General features: G+C 34.9%; 1 protein-coding gene across 1 annotated transcript in view; it reads left to right on the forward strand.

Moving 5' to 3' along the window:
- The window catches only part of LOC127837450 (glycerophosphocholine phosphodiesterase GPCPD1-like), a 55,850-nt gene that overhangs the window by 16,936 nt on the left and 20,825 nt on the right, over window positions 1-18,089 (forward strand). Inside the window, exons 12-16 of the mRNA XM_052364575.1 lie at window positions 1,702-1,794; window positions 3,560-3,634; window positions 9,427-9,463; window positions 11,657-11,784; window positions 13,436-13,566. Coding sequence (XP_052220535.1) covers window positions 1,702-1,794; window positions 3,560-3,634; window positions 9,427-9,463; window positions 11,657-11,784; window positions 13,436-13,566 — 464 coding nt within the window. The remainder of the gene's footprint in view (window positions 1-1,701; window positions 1,795-3,559; window positions 3,635-9,426; window positions 9,464-11,656; window positions 11,785-13,435; window positions 13,567-18,089) is intronic.

Below are 18,089 nucleotides of genomic sequence, written 5' to 3' on the forward strand. Positions count from 1 at the left end.
GTCCAAAACTTTAACCTTGGTTAAAGTTTGATAACTTTTGCAATAGTGAACATACCAACTTGATATTTACCATGCATGTGTATCTCATTGAGCTGCTCATTTTGAGTGGTGAAAAGTCAAGGTCAAGGTCATCCTTCAAGGTCAAAGGTCAAATATCATTGTATTTGTCTTTCCTAAAACTTCAACCTTTGTTAAAGTTTTATTATAACTTTTTAAATATTGAACACAGCAACTTCATATTTGGCATGCATGTGTATCTTGTGGAGCTGCACATTTTGAGTGGTGAAATGTCAAGGTCATCCTTCAAGGTCAAAGGTCAAAAAAAATAAATAAATAAATTCTCCATTCAGTCTCTTACTTACTTCTCGTGGAGCTGCACATTTTAAGTGGTGAAAGGTCAAGGTAAAGGTCAACCTACAAGGTCAAAGGTCAAAATATAAAAAAACATACATTTTCATAACTTTTTTAATATTGAACACAGCAACTTCATATTTGACATGCATGTGTATCTCGTGGAGTTTCACATTTTGAGTGGTGAAAGGTCAAGGTTATCCTTCAAGGTCAAAGGTCAAAAATAAAAAAATAAAAAAAATTCATTTGTCAATTCAATCTCTTACTTACTTCTCATGGGGCTGCACATTTTGAGTGGTGAAAGGTCAAGGTCAACCTTTAAGTTCAAAGGTCAAAATATAAAAAAACATAAATTTTCATAACTTTTTTTAATATTGAACACAGCAACTTCATATTTGGCATGCATGTGTATCTCGTGGAGCTGCACATTTTGAGTGGTGGAAGGTCAAGGTCATCCTTTAAGGTCAAAAATATTTTTTTTTTTTTCATTTCTCCATTCAATCTCTTACTTACTTCTCATGGAGCTGCACATTTTGAGTGTTGAAAGGTCAACCTTCAAGGTCAAAGGTCAAAAATAAAAACCATAAATTTTCATAACTTTTTATGCCACCGGATCGAATGATCGGGGGCATATTGTTTTTGGCTTGTCTGTCTGCGTCGTTCTGTCCCAAAACTTTAACCTTACGTAAAGTTTTGCAAAAACTTTTGAAATATTGAACATAGCAACTTGATATTTGGCATGCATGTGTATCTCATGGAGCTGCACAGTTTGAGTGGTGAAAGGTCAAGATCATCCTTCAAGGTCAAAGGTAAAAAAAAGCAAGCGGCGCATTAGGGGGCATTGTGTTTCTGACAAACACATCTCTTGTTTCTGATGCTTTGTTTATTCAACAAGAAAAGAGATATTATTGTTAATAATACAATCAATACTATTTACACAGAAAAAGTTTCCTGTGAAATAAGCATATTATATTTTTCAAAAGAAATAACAGATGTTTAAACTGAATTGAAATATATTTTACTAGTTTTGGGGAAAGATCTCCGGTCACAAGATACTTGCTGTTGCTCAAAAGTTTCAGGGTGGAACATTGACATTTAAGTGACATTATTTAAATTTGTATTTGATCTGTGGCATGTGTTAGACCATGTCTTGTAATCAAGGTTTAAGATCATATTCATAATCGTTTGTCATTTAATATTTGCAAAATTATATTTAATTTAAACAGCTTTTAAACATTTTTTGTGTTGACCAGCCGAGAGGCGCGGAGGGGGGAACTAAAGAGAATCTGGGTACAGCACCATGCCATTTCACTCTACATAATTTTGTGGACTGGGACTTTTATTTTCCAGGGTGCAGATTTTGTAGAGTTCGATGTGCACCTCACCAAGGACGAAGTACCTGTGATATACCATGATCTCAAAGCGTTAATCACCTATAGAAAGGTAAGTGCAGTGAATCCACTTATGAGCCTTGTTCTTGGTAAAGTGGGCTTAATATTAATCAAGGACGACACTTTCCACCTAGACTGGATTTCGTTTAGAAGAGACTTCCTTTAACCCTTTACCACTTAGAAACGTATTTAAAGGGACTGTCAACCACGAATGACAAAAAAAGAAAAGTTCTAAAATACCGTATTTTTTTACAATTATTAGTTTAAATTGATTAAAATTTCACGACTGGTCTATTACATTACTTGAAAAAAGTTCATATTTTCAGTATATTCTATAATAAAATTTTGCGATTTGAAATTGAAAGTACATCGCGAAAATAGGTGACATAACGATATACACACTATAAATAACGCAAGTAAATTGATCTTTTTATATATAAAATATATACAATTCACTACGCATGCACAATTTGCATTCCTGGGTTAACCACGTGACGATGATGATCAATATACTGGCATTATTTATAGTTAACTGGTAAGTTACCTGGTAGACATACCCAGTAAAATTTATTACCGAATATACTGAAAATATGAAAACTTAACACATTTTCAAGTAATGTAATATACCAGTCGTGATATTTTAAACTCAATATAAACTAATAATTGTTAAAGAATAAGGTATTTTACAACTTTTCTTTTCTTCGTTGTCGTGGTTGACAGTCCCTTTAAACGCTTTTGTAGTCCCTTAGAAAGTTAAATTTAATTAAAGATCTTTCTTAATAGATTAAAGTTTTAAAGGTTTTATTTCCAATTCTTAGATACTGATGAGCAGCAATCAGCATAAAACCTGAACAGACTGCGAGTTACTCGCAGGCTGTTCTGGTTTTTTGCTGTTTGCACATAGCCATTTTCACTTTGCCTCTGAGTGGGAAAGGGTTGAACACAAAAATAAAGTGTTGTCCCTGATTAGCCTTTGTGGTCTGCTCAGGCTGGGAGACACTTGACGCACATGAATTGAGGCCATTTTTTCCGAAGCACTGCTCATATTATTGTAATGTTCAGGTGTTTGACAGCCCAAAACTCCTCATAATTTATGTCACAAAAGTTAGCACAGGATGTCAAAAACCAGGGTCAATTGTGAGATGAGAATAAATCCGATGATTTTTTTTAAGGGGGAGGGGAGTTAGGGACAAATTCTTTGAGTGTGCGATCATTTAAAAACGAATATTGTTATAGCCTCGTCGACCTTCCGGACATGTGCGCTCTAATTGGTAAGCGGCTGGCCCTGACATGAGCAGTTATTTATCGTAAAATTCTACGAACGTTGCAAATGTCCGCCATCTTGAGATGACAAATTATCTAAAAATGAAAATGGCTATATGCAAACAGCATCCAGTAACTTGCAGGCTGTTCTGGTTTTATGCTGTTTGCTGCAATTCAGTATTTAAGGTTTGGAGATGAAGCCGTAAAAACATGAATCTAGTAAGAAAGGTCTTAAATTAAATATAACTTTCTAAGGGACAACAAATGGGAGAAAACACATATCTAAGTGGGAAAGGGTTAAATCTTTAAAGAGTATTCCTGCTGCTTCAACACCATTCTATTATAACTGAAACAAAATACTCTTAACCAATGCTATTCGTATGAAACTAATTTTTTTGGATTTTTGTAGGTCCTCTGAACCACAAAATAAACTGTCCAACAAAAGTTCAAGTCTTATATCAGCTATGATAAAAAACAAGGAACATACATGAATCAACAATACATTTGTTCTGATTAACTGAGGGTTCTTTAGACTAGAAATGCATTTGTTGTAGAAGAAAAGTGAGGAGCTGGAATTATTTGAGATACCAGTGAAAGACCTGATGTTTGATCAACTCAGAAATATGAAGGTAATAATTGGCTGATTTGTTATTTATTTGTTGTTGTAATAATTGTGGTTTTTATGTATTTGTTAAAAAAGTGATTTTTTTGTTACAGAATGAAGATTATAATTTCACGTAATGCAAAAGCCCAACTTTGTTGTTTAAATATGCCATGATGACATTAATTTGATTATCAGCAAGATGTCACTACCTCTCTTCTGCACATACCTGGTCGATGTATGCCTATGGAGTATTATGCTCTTTCCCTGCCCTTAGTTTACCGGTAGTTTAAATCTATTTATTTATTGAAATGCTCTCGAATTTGATTACCAGGCCTAAAACCAGTACTTGGTGTCTTTGGGAGAGATCGAAAGAATGCCGGCGAAATGGGGATCGAACCATTGAACTTCCGGTTGCTAGGCAGACAACCTATCCAGCTCTTAAACAACAATATTTCAACAACAAAATTGAACCAAATAAAATAATGGGATAAGAGTTGCTGATAAACGTGTTATGTGCCTATTTTTCCTTTTTAGCTCACCTGTCACGAAGTGACATGGTGAGCTTATGTGACCGTGTGATGTCCGGCGTCTGTATGTGCGTGCGTGCGTGTGTCCGTCAACAATTTGTTTGTGTAGACAATAGACATTTAATTTTTCATCCAATCTTTATGAAATTTGGTCAGAATGTTTATCTTGAAGAAATCTGGGTTGGGATTGTATTTGGGTCATCTGTGGTCAAAAACAAGGTCACTAGGTCAAATAATAGAAAAACCTTGTGTAGACAATAGAGGTCACATTTTTATCCAATCTTTATGAAATTTGGTCAGAATGTTTGTCTTGATGAAATCTGGGTTGGGATTGTATATGGGTCATCTGGGGTCAAAAACTAGGTCACTAGGTCAAATAATAGAAAAACCTTTAACAGCATAATTAATTGTTTTTCACTAAGTGTATAATAATAATTTATATATCAGATTAAAGAGAATACAATTTTCTTTATTATGGTTTGTATTTCATGAAAATCCATAAAAGATAAGTGTTATTAATCGTTGCTTAATTATTGAACAAAGCGGATTATCGGTATTGATTTTTTTCCTGACAAATGCCGTCCCAGATATTAAACTCTTTCAGCTGTAGACTGTGCATCAATACATCTCTGTGCTATTGACCTGAAAAATTGATGTGCAGTCGGCATTAACACCGGTCAGAACAGGTCATCAAGACAAAGGAATATTACTGGTGTGAAAACAAAACAATGGTGTAATCGTACATCGTAGCGCCTTAAATAAACAATTACATCTGATTAAAGATTGCTGCCGATTTAAATCAATTTGAGTAAAAGCCGTTAGCGAATTATTAACTTAGTCACACAATGAACGTAAGTAAAGAAGTTGATAATTGATTTTAATTTCGAGAAGTTTGTAATGTTGTAATGATTAAAGGCTAAATTAGCTAAAGAAACTTCAGCGTACAGTTTATATATTATACCTGTAAGCTGTAGCCAACCCCGTATCGAAAGTCAACCAGAGTCGTAACATATTTATGTCACGCTATAAATCAAAGAAAGCTCATTTTCTTGGATACATTTCTACATATATTAGTGAATGAATATAAATTACTGCATCGGGGAATATTTTAAGGTTCAAATGTTTCAAATGCATCTTACAATAGATGAAAATAACTATCATCAGTCTGAAATTCACAATTATGACGTCATTGTCGCTTTGTCACGTGACGAGTTTTTATTTGGATACTTTCAGATCGACCTTGACATTTTTTGCTGAAATTGTAAAAATTACTTTCGTTTTATGTAATCTTTTATTTGTGATTAACAACTTACGTCTGGTAGATTATAAGACTGATTTCAGTGTGAATCAGGTAGTTTTAAATAATATTTACTTTGAGTTTGTATTTACACTACCATAAAAATTTGTTTACAAAACAAGCCAGAATAATCTAAAATACCGGGAAATGTCATTCTGAATTTGAAAACACTTGAGCATATGGTATGTTACTAAAAATGGAAATAACTTGATATAACCGTGAAATCTCGGTAGATTCGCATTTCAAGAAAGTCTGTCACATCGCTGTTTTTTCTCGATATGTAAGAGCAGAATAGATAAATTTTAAATGTTAAAGATAGTATTTTGTGATAGAATATATCAGTTTAATGTGAAAAATGTCAATCTTTCCAATCAAGTGGTTGATTTGAGCCAATAACTGCATTTAAAAGCTGTTTTGGACCGGTCTTTGTTATCTGTGAACTTTTCGGGAATATCAGGTTGACTTTCCTATTAGGGTTGGTCCATAACTATAAAGTCGCGCCAGTCAAAAATCATAAAAAGTGACATTTAAAGTTTTGGAAGCCAGAACTAAGGATAAATGTGTTACAATTAGGAATGATGATAGATGAACAGGTATAAAACCCTTGACATTTTCGGGTATAAAGTGTCGGAAACTGCGACTGTTATTATGGCGACCATTGGCAATAAGCGTCCTTTTGACTCTGACGAATCTAATGACCCGGTCTCAAAAAAAATCAAATCTGATAATAGATCATTCAAAGACCTTTGGCTTTCGGAATTCAAGTGGTTAGATTATAATGCAAAAGCAAAAACGATGTATTGCAAAATATGCATACAGTTTCAAAAATCAAATTCATTCACATCTGGGTGTAGTATGTTGAAACACGAAAACATTTCAAAACACGAAAAATCAAAAGGTAATAAAAAAGAAGGTCAATCAATATTCATAATAAATATATATTGACACTTTTCAAAATGAGCTCTTTGTTTTGAACTTAAGCAGATTTGATTTTGTTTATGTCAGATCACAAAGAGGCCTCACAAGCTTCTAGTCATAAAACATCAATGACAAATGCACAGGCTGCAGTAATATCCAAAAGTGAAGCAGCTGTAGTGTCTGCTATGACTAATGTGTACTTTGCTGCACAACATACTCTCGCATCATAGCTGGTTCCAGACCTGAACAGATTGCGTGTCTTGCAGGTAAAAAATAAATAAAACATCTTTAAAACAAATTTGATTTATTTTAAATTGATTGATAAATTTATTTTTTTTTAAGTTTGCTTAAAATATTGAGCAAAATATATTTGAAATTATAAATTATATTTTCAGGTTGCAAATTTGTATTTATATATTTTCAGGGTGCAACCCAGCTCAATGACCTTCGAGTTGACAGCCACACGTCATATGAACACAGCTCCAGTGTGTCAGAATTTCAAAACTGTATGGCAGACGTTCTGAGGAGTGATCGTCTCTTGAAGATACAGACATCATGCAAGTACAGTATCACGATCGATGAGAGTACAGACATTTCAGTGAAGCAAAATTTAGTGACCTATGTTAGACTTTTCGAAACTGATGAGTGCGGAATGGCTTTGCCACATACTTACTTTTTAGGTGTGGCTGAACTTCAATGAGCAAATGCAGAGATCATACATGAGAATGTAGTTAATTTGCTTGGTACAAAGGAAATTGACATTCAAAATTTATGTGGGGTGAGCACTGACGGGGCTTCTGTAATGGTCGGGCGAAATTCTGGGGTAGTCACCCGTCTGAAGCGTGCAGTACCAGATGTGTTGGAAACACACTGCTTAGCACATCGGTTGGCATTGAGTTGTGCCTGGGCAGCCGATACCATTCCATATTTGGTGAATTACCAAGAGATTCTGAATTCTGTTTATAAATTCTTTCAAATTCTCCAAAAAAACATGTCCACTCTTTCGCAAATTCAGATGGTACTAAATGGGGGAACAAAGAAGTTCAAAGAAATGTTTCACACTATGTACTTCTATAAATGGTTTGTTGTGAACTGTTTATTTTTGTTATGCACTCATGATGATTATAGTAATAAACATAGTAAAGCTTTGTTTTGTAGTTTCTTCTTTAACACCCCTTAGCCTAGACTTACAACAGGTGGTTCCGAATGCTTTGCTAAAACTTTGGCTACAGTTTCTAAAATTTGGCTACACAAAATTCCATTTGGCTAAAATGTTGGCTACATAAATCTTAGGGCCAGGGGAGCCCTGTTTGGATTGTATTTGGGTCATCTGGGGTCAACAACTAGGTCACAAGGTCAAATAATAGAAAAACCTTGTGTTGACTATAGAGGTCACAGTTTTCATCAGACCTTAATGAAATATGGTCAGAATGTTTGTCTTGTTAAAATCTGGGTTGGGATTGAATTTGGGTCATCTATGGTCAAAAACTAGGTCAAATTAAAAAACAACTTTTGTAGACAGTAGAGGTCACAGTTTTCATCAAATCTTTATGAAATTTGGCCAGAATATTAATCTTGATGAAATCTGGGTTGGGATTGTATTAGGGTCATCTGGGGTCAAAAACTAGGTCACTAGGTCAAATCATAGAAAAACTTTGTGAAGACAATAGAGGTCATAGTTTTCATATGATCTTAATGAAATATGGTCAGAATGTTTATCTTGATAATATCTGATTTTGGATCGTATATGGGTCATCTGGGGTCAAAAATTAGGTCACTGGGCCAATTCTTGTAAAACCTTGTGTAGATGAAAGAGGTCACAGTTTTCATCACGTCTTAATGAAATTTTGTCAGAATGTATTAATTAATGAAATTTGGCTTTTGATTGTATATGGGTCTAATAAAATTTAAGTTCATGAAGCAAGGTTAGTCAGGTGAGCGATTCAGGGCCATCATGGCCCTCTTGTTTGAACATGGTGACTTTTTGGATTAAACAATCTAGACAATTAGATAATGTTGATGGGTATATTGTTGACCGTTGACAGTTGCTGGCATAATGCTATGCACTTGACTCTTGTTTACTGCATAAATCTGCCTTAAATCAGTTTTCTCAGCAAACGTATATGTAAACCTTCTTTATTATCCTCTAGCTTAACTGACTGAAGCTATACTCTATACCATTGAAATACTATTAAGCAAAATTTCAAGACGAAAGAACGATTTATAATGCAAGTTTCTTGCTTTGTACATAAACACTCATTCATAAAGCATTTGAATAAAGATAACCTGTATTTTGATTAAAGTCAAGCCAAATTAAATGTAATCTTTGCAGCATGTTTGTTGCAGATGAACAGGTATATACATGTACTTGGAATACTGTCAATTGCTAGTTTGTCAAACCCTTGTTCCTGGGATCTTGTAGTCATTATCCTTACTGTCCGCAAAATCCTTTGTCACCAACCTTTGTTAGAAAGTTGTCCAGTATATTAAAAATAAATTTGGGCCATGCTCTGTGAAAAAGGGGTTTCATGCATGTGCGTAAAGTGTCGTCCCAGATTAGCCTGAGCAGTCCGCATATGCCAGTCAGGGACGACACTTTCCGCTTTTTTGATATGTTTCGTTTCAATAAAGGCCCTTAGCAAAAATCAAGTTTAAGCGGAAAGTGTCTTCCCTGATGAGCCTGTGTGGACTGCACAGGCTAGTTTGGGTAGACACGTAATGCACAGGCATTAATCCACCTTTTCACAGAGCACGGCTCATTTTCTTTAAAAAAATAATTATCAGTTTTGTCCATCAGCGTCTTTTATGTTATTAGTACCAATGCTTCCTTCACTGATCAATGCAATCACTATCATTATAATAAATATGATCGTCGTCATCCTCATCCTCAACATTATTGTCTTCATCAGTAGTAACAAAAGAATTATTCAAATCGCAGCAATTTTAAATTAAGTTTAAACAATACTTGAACTTTGAGATTACATTTCTGGGATAAATGTTTTAATAAAAGGATTTGCCAATGCTAGGTCTTTCTGAGAGCGCCTTGTTTGTAATGTTGTATGTTTCTTATTGTAGCTTTCGCATCCCGCCTTGCAAGCAGAGTATAAGTATGGTAAGTACGCAATGTGAAACAATAGTGCTTACCCCTTATATTGTCATTTTATTATCTCACCTGAGCATGAAGTCCGTTTTGGGCTCTGTTGTCTGTATCATCAACTTTTAACCCTTTCCCACTCAGAAGCAAATTGAAAATGGCTTTTGCAACCAGCATAAAACCAGAACAGCCTGCGTGTGACTTGCAGTCTGTTCAGGGTTTATGCTGTTTGCTGCTCATCAGTATCTAAGGGTTGGAAATGAAGCATTTAAAATTTTAATCTAGTATGAAAGGTCTTAAATTTTAAACTTTCCAAGGGACTACACATGCATGAAAATATGTATCTAAGTGGTAAAGGATTTACTTGTTACCACTCTAGAGGCCAAAATTTTCATACGACCTTGACTAAACTTGGTCAGAATGTTTATCTGGGCATTTTCTAGGCTGGGTTAAAAACTGGTTGACATCTGTCCAAAAGCAAGGTCACCAGCTCATTGTGTAGAAAAACCTTGTAACGACTCTTGGCTCAGTGTTGATGAATCTTTATTTGAATGAAAACCCTAATTTTCACTACTATAGAGGCCATATTTAAGACTTTATGTACAGCAAATAATACTTGGTCAGAATGTTAATCTTTTCTAGTCTTAGATTTGAAATGAAACTTGTCGCCATACGCCTCCCGCATCCATAGATTCAGATATATTTTCAGATTGTTTCTATTCCCAAACATATGGGCTGTGCTCTGTGAAAAGGGGGTTTATTACATGTGCGTAAGGTGTCGTCCCAAATTAGTCTGTGCAGTCGGCTTTAATGACATTTTTCCTTTCAGGAAAGTCTCTTCTTAACAAAAATCTACATTAAGCGGAAAGTGTAGTACCTGATTAGCCTGTGCGGACATTTGCTTTTAGGCACAATTTTAATAAACTTGAATGTGTTTTGTTTAATTTAAACTTTCTATTCAAATTCAATAATTTAATTTCTAAAAGTGAGTTGACAACTTCAAAAACCGTCTTCTCTAAAAACGCAAAGATCAGGGCTTTAATGTGTGGTGTGTTCATGGTTTTCTTCTAAATCTGTTTATATCATGCCTCCAGGGTCAAAACCTGCAACACCCCAGGGGTCAAATGATGTATATTGGTTTATTTAGAAAATAACTTTAACTATCTTCTGCTATGAAACCCCACAGCTCATGGGTTAAATATTTGGTATGTTATATGCTCCTCAAAGCTTTTTTCCAACCATGCCCTTTGGTCTTGCTGTGGTCAATACTTCTTTTCCCTGTGTTTACAGAAAACTTAAAAAAAATAGTATTCCTCACTGAAACTGTAAAGCTGAGATGTTTGGTATTTGGCATGTAACATTGATTGGTGGTCCTCTAACAAGTTTTTCAATCATGCCTTTTGGGTCAAGACTGGCCACCCCAGATGTCAAAAAGATCGTCACTGAAACCACAAGGATCAGGGGTTTAATATTTGATGTATATCATCTTATGGTGGTCCTCCAGTAAGTTTGTTTAAATCATAACCCAGGGGTCTAAATTGTCCGTACCCTAGGAGTGTCTTGTGTTTCTTATATTTATATTGGGAAAGTCTTGGAAAATGTTGTAAACCTCAAGGCAAGGAGGTTTGTTATTTGGCATGTAACATCTAAAAGCTTCCCTTTGCTATGTTTCTTCAAATCATGTTCCTTGGTTCAAAACACGCCATACCCAGGGATAAAATGATCTATATAGATTTAAATAGTAAATTACTTAAAACATTTTATTCTTTTAAACTTCAAGGTTTAGGTGTTTAATGATTGTTGTGCGACATCATATAATGGTCCTTTAGGTTTTTTTTAAATCAAGCCCCTGGGGTCTTTATTGACCCCACCCAGGTTAAAAAAAAATTCTGGTAAAAACTTAAATTTGTTCTAATACTGTCTCAGACTGTATCAGATCTGTGTCATACTGAGAAACAACTAGATTAAATCCACAGTTAATAAAATACACACACACATATTTAGTTTGTTCTTTTGTGTCGAGTACAAGTGTGGAAACATCTGTTAAAGCTCATGATGTTACATTTTCTTTACCTGTTGTGAATTCTGAATATCATGATTTATAATGCCTTTTAACTCACCTAAGCATTATATGTTTTACATTATATTGTGTAAACAAATATACATAGATGTGAAAAATTCTGCTATCATTTCTGTGCCTTTATTTTCCAGAGGGTATCCATGACAATGACCTTGACACCGTTGACCTTCAGCCCTTCCCATCCCTGGAGCAGGCCTTTCAGAGTGTGGACATACACACGGGCTTCAACATCGAGGTCAAGTTCCCACAGACAAAAATTGTGAGCATTTACCATAAGTAAGAAAGGTCTTCAATTTAATTTAACTTTCTGAGGGACTTCAACTGCGTCAAAATACGTATCTAAGTCATTAAGGGTAAATCATTCATAATTTTAAAAACAAACAACAAATGACCATCATTACAGCGAGTTCCATGTAACACCTGTTTTAAGTCCCATGTTACACCTGTTATGAGTCTGGTGTAACACCTGTTTTGAGTCCCAAGCAACACCTGTTTTGAGTCCCATGTAACACCTGTTTCCAGGCCCATGTAACACCTGTTTCCACTCCCGTGTAACACCTGTTTCAAGTCCTGTGTAACACTTGATTCCAGTCCTGTGTAACACCTGTTTCAAGACCCTTGTAACACCTGTTTCGAGTCCCGTGCAACACCTGTTTTGATTCTCTTGTAACACCTGTTTCCAGACCCGTGCAACACCTGTTTCCAGTCCTGTGTAACACCTGTTTCCAGACCCTTGTAACACCTGTTTCGAGTCCCGTGCAACACCTGTTTTGAGTCCTGTGTAATACCTGTTTCCAGTCCCGTGTAATACCTGTTTCCAGTCCCATGTAACACCTGTTTCAAGACCCGTGTAACACCTGTTTTAAGTCCCATGTAATTCCTGTTTTGAGTCCTGTGTAACACCTGTTAAGAGTCTCGTGTAACACCTGTTTTGAGACCCGTGTAACACCTGTTTCCAGACCCTTGTAACACATGTTTCACGTCCTGTGTGACACCTGTTTTCAGTCCCGTGTAACATCAGTTTTGAGTCCTGTGTAACACCTGTTTTGCTGCATTTTATTGGTCAGGGTCATGCTTATCGGTCAAAGGATTTTAGGAATAATGCTGTTTGTCAGGACAGGAAAGTTGTCATTCATTGTATGATTTGAGAGTAACTTGCTACAAATTTTTGCCATCTATAGATGGCTTGTTACCTGTAAATCTGCAGCAGATGATAACTTTTGTACCTAGAGCATCGTAAGTGAAGTTTTAAAAGTCCTAAAGGTTAACTTAAGCTTGGTTCTTTTAAAAGCATAATTGAGCATGGAGCATGCTTGCTGCTCTTTTAGTACCTGACCTACCTTCCCTAAGGCAACCTAAACAACTCACAATGCTCTACTATCTTAATATTTATTTCTGTATAAAAAAATTGTTTTCATAATATTTGCCTATTTTGGGAATGGATGCACACATATTTTTTACATGTTTAAAATGTATTGTATTTATGATGTTTGCATGTAATTTAAATATGCAGTTATACTCAATAGAATAAGATCAGAAACAATACAGTACCGGTAATTCTCCTAAAAAACATTCCAAAATAAATATGCAGCGCCCAACAGTGTGTATTGTCACACTACCGGTAATCAATTATATAAGTTACTGTGAGTTTGTATAAACATTTGCATATAAATCATTTGGAAGCACCTTTGTTCTGCTTAATAAAAGGCTGCAATTGCCTGATGGAAGGGATTAATATCCAAGTTGGAAGGGGCTGTGTTCCATTTTAGGGGCTTATGACATACCCAGAAAGGTTGAATATCCTAAATGAAAGGGGCCATGATCGGATTTATCCATATTTGAGGCAAATGTCATAGACAAATTCTTGTTCATGCATGTATGATGTTGTGTATTATTTTGCAAACTTTCAGGATGGGACGGGCAATCTCAGTGGCTACTTCGACATGAACAGATTTGTTGACATCATCCTGGCGTCAGTGTTCAAGAATCACAGTGGCCGCCGTATCATCTTCTCGAGTTTCGAGCCTGATGTGTGCACCATGTAAGAGTTTATATGTTAACCCTTTGCATGCTGGGAAATTTGTCGTTTGCTAAAATGATGTCTGCTGAATTTCTAAAATCAGCATTTTCTTTGTGTTTTTTTCAAAGAATACTATCAGAATAGCAAACAGTTTGGATCCTGATGAGACGCCACAAGTGTAGGAAGTAAATAATTTGTTATATGCAAATATGGTTCATTGATAAATCCTGAAATTCAATGTGCAGTAGCAAAAACATGATTTTAAATTACAATAAAAGGATCCCGGGGGGTAACTTCCTATATACGGGCATATAGGGGTGTGCCGAAAATATGGGGTGTGTTTTTCAACTAAAATTATAGATATGGGTATGGTTTTGAGCATTTAAGTATAGAAACGGGTTTTGAAATCAGAAATTTGCTTGTATATAAATGAATATAGATTTGAAAGTATCAGTATCAAAATGGGTATGATCAATTTTATTATTGTATATAAATGGGTATAAAAAAGTACATTTCAGTAGCGAGAAAGATGCAGAAACTTGACTGTTTTTATCGGTTTGTATAATTTTGACGGACAGGATTGTGTGCATTTTTTCTTTTCCTGTCGAGGAATGCAGTTTGCTGGTTGACGGTAAGAAATGGGTATTGAAATGGGATGGGATTACCCCCCCCCCCCCCCCCCCCCCCCCCCGGTAAAAGGATACGACGAGAATTCAATGTAAATTGCACTGGAGTGAAAACAAGGTAAATTTGAGATTGCGTAACTTTGTTTTCAATATCACCGCCTTATATCACATTCTTGCATCATGAGTTTGCAACTTCGAATTTTTTCTTAATTTCTTGTACTAACTGCCTTGTAACCTAGATGTGAATATTTTGAAACAAGTGTTACTTTTTTTTGGTCAAGGTTCTTAATTCTTCAATCACTGCCAAGATTCCTTAGCATTGCTGGTTTTGTGTACCATAATAAGAATGTTATATTCTTAAGGATTGTCTTATAACCCAGGGATTTTTCACCATTTTGGTAATCCATTTGGGATACTTTAATTTCAAAAAAATGCGTTGCTTAGACTAAACATGGGAAATTAGTTTTTTTCTTATTTTTTAACAAATTCTTAAATACTGAGAATGAAAGTGATTTCCAAAAATGTACTATGGTTTAACTTATAGAACTTGATGGGAGAGGAACTAAATGTTTAGATTTATTTATATTTTCCCTCAAAAAGGAATTTTTAGGTCCCATTTGGGAAAATTTACACTTTTTTCCATTGGAAATTGGTCCCTCTTCTGGCCCCAAATTTAAATGAAAATAAAACACTTTATAATTTTTGTTGAAATGTCTGCTTTGAATCTGATGACAGTGTCTATGAAAACTGTTGTGAGGTTATTATACATTATCACATCAGGACAGTTATTGCCTTTTAAGAAGTTGATACGTTAGAGTATTTAAACCTTATATAAAAAAAAACCTGTCATTCCAACTGTCGTCTTATTCAGACTCTTCTCATTTATCTCTGCAAACATTATCATCTAAAATTAACAAAACTTGTCATTTTCTCAGAAATAGTCTGCACACCAGTCATTCACCATCATGATGCTATCAAAAATGGTTTTCGATACAATGCCTTTTGGGACTTAAGATAAAAAATAAAGTATTATGAAAACACGATATACAGAAAAGAGATGTGAAAAATGCATACAAGAATACAAAAAAAAACATTTTAAAAAAGCAACATAAATGCAAGTGTCACACTTAGCAAACACCTGTCAAATGATGCCCAGAATTACATCAATGTTCATTAGCAAATATGTTCAATTCAAAGTGGTTTACACATTTTGTTTGGTCACTTGTCGGGTTATTTAGACAGGGAATGATTACATCAGTTTTTTTTATATTGAGGTATCAAATTTACCTCACTTGGCCCTATTTAAAAGTAACATTTCTTACACCCACTTAGAGCATTGGGCTTATTCATACCTATGTGCATTATTTACCTATCATAGTATCACCAGTACTTGTACCTATCTATAGCATTTTCACTTACAATGGTTAAGATTGGAAACCGTAGGTTTAATTACGAAGTTTGATTTATGATCTTCAAAATATTGAATGAAAATTTAATGTTGACAATTCACAAATCTAGCACTGCCGCAATTTTTTACAAAAACGTCCGTTTTGAACTGTTAAAGACTGACTTTGTGCTTAAAACTGTCAAAAAAGGCCATTTCACAATTAAAAATACATTTCGTTTCATCGCTTTTAATTCCGACTTTGCAAATTTTGTTTATGAATCATTTAACTGTCATCGCTTGTTTTAATTGATTACAAATGGGAATTGATTAAAAATATAAATCGGTGAAACCAATGTATTTGTTCAAGCGTTTCTGATCAACCTCACATTTAAACAAACAAAATTTTAAAAAACATAAAATAATCCCAATTTATTGCAATTCGCGATTGCAATAAAGAAACAAAAGATTTCTAAAGCGTTTTTACAATGCACTATTATAAGGGACATGGATTAAATTATAAGGAAAGTCAATTGTAATTTTGCTGAAAGCAGATGATTCATGTATTGATAACTGAGAGCAAGACATGTTATTCTTTATCTTATCTGTTTACAATTGTAAATATTGGTTAAACTAAAGTATAACTGTGATCAATTTATGTGGTCATTAAGTTTAATGCATTTTCATGATGCGCAGTAATATTCAAACAGTGTATGTATTTATGCTTTGTAAAATCTGAAAAAATAAAATAATTGGTTTTAATTTCTCACATAAGTTTATTAAGCGCGACAAGACAAGATATTGACGGGGTTAAGCTTTTCTATGGTTTTAGATAGATTTTACCAGTCAGAATATTGTTGATCTAACTGTAAGTGTTTTTTGTTGAAATTAAGTGTCAAGACAATGAAAATATGATTTTAATGAAATATTTACAGACATTGCAATATGATGCAAGTATTAAACATGTTTTAACTAAACTAATTCTTAAACAACTCAATTTCACAATTTGTACAAGTTTGCCACTCGTTTTTTCACAATTTTCAGAAGTTCGCGACTCATTTTTTTCACAATTTTGAAAAGTTTGCGACTCCTTTTTAACAAAGTAAGGGGGCTAGGGCAGCTTCACAAAATCAGGAAAAGAAGCCCTGGAGAATATTGAGTGACACAAAGCAGACTTGCCGCTTCAGTGGCATTTGCTGCCTACATAGTGGACAGGTCATTGTGACAGATTTCTCAAATAACAAAGTGAAGCGTTTGTACAAGCATTACAATGTGTCCAGTAACTGTGACGTGTCTGGTAATCCATGGGACATTTGCCAAATCACATCCAGTGAGGTTGCTGTAACTGTTAATAGAGGCTTTCAGTTTATATCTGTGATCAATGGGCAGCTGGTGAGTGGGAGGAAGTTCCAGTCACCCAATGAGGCTCTTGGTATTGCCCTTCCATGAGGAAGCGTTGTATGTCACCTCTGGCATTGCCTTGTACCTCTACACTCGATATGGATAACTTGTGGGAAAAGGTGTACAAGTCTGCTGGTGGCTCTCATTCAGGTAAATTTATTTATGTATATATGCAAACAAACAATAATCTCTATTATTGATATTTTAATCACTTATGAACTTTTCTAAATTTCTTTTCTAGATGAAAAATTTAATAAAGGACCAATAATAGTAATGCATATATTATAATCCTGATCTACTTATTTATATCTTCTTTAATGTTTTTCAGTGTATAAATGTGCAGTTAGTCCTGCTGGGGACAATATCTATGTCACCAACAACGTCATGCACTGGCATAATCACTCTGGCTACAGATGGCACCCTGATATCCACCTTTCAGGACCCTGAACTACAAGGCCCATGGTATGTTCATGTTACACCTGCAGGACAAGTGCTTGTCCTTGGATGCAGCGGCTCCCATGCTGTCATGCAGGTGGATCATGAATGAAGAAAGAAACTGACAACACTGGTATCACAGAAAGATGGGCTCAGCAGACCAGTGTCTGTTTGCTATAACACCAAAACTGTACAATTTTGGTAATGGATTTGGAATAAATGTACCTGTGGAAACCAAATGATATAAACACTGTTATCAATCTTGTGTCACTTAGTCATTGAAACACAATTAATGGAAACAAGTCCATTTCTGTTTTCATTGTAATTTATTTTTGTTTATTACAAAGTTTTACAATGTTCATAAAATACAAATTAACAGCAAGACTCTTGAAGAGCCTCACCAGCATTAACAAGAAATTATGACCTCTCTGTACAGTGGACTGTGGTTCATCGTGGACTGACTTTCTCTCTAATACTAACAGTTTATATACCCATTTCACCCTAGATGGTTGTATTTCATACATGGTAAGATGCGTAACTTAAACTGCAAAGGTCTAGCTTATTACTGAGTAATGTAATCAATAAATGATGTTTTTGCCTATTGGCTTGTCAGTACAGGAGGAAGTCAGCTGGGTAAATAAATTAATAACTTTTAATAAGGCCATGCCATTAAATTGTTGTTCTTGTACACACAAGAC

This window comes from Dreissena polymorpha, chromosome 7 (genome assembly GCF_020536995.1).
Source record: "Dreissena polymorpha isolate Duluth1 chromosome 7, UMN_Dpol_1.0, whole genome shotgun sequence".
In the NCBI taxonomy this organism is placed as follows: Eukaryota; Metazoa; Mollusca; class Bivalvia; order Myida; family Dreissenidae; genus Dreissena; species Dreissena polymorpha.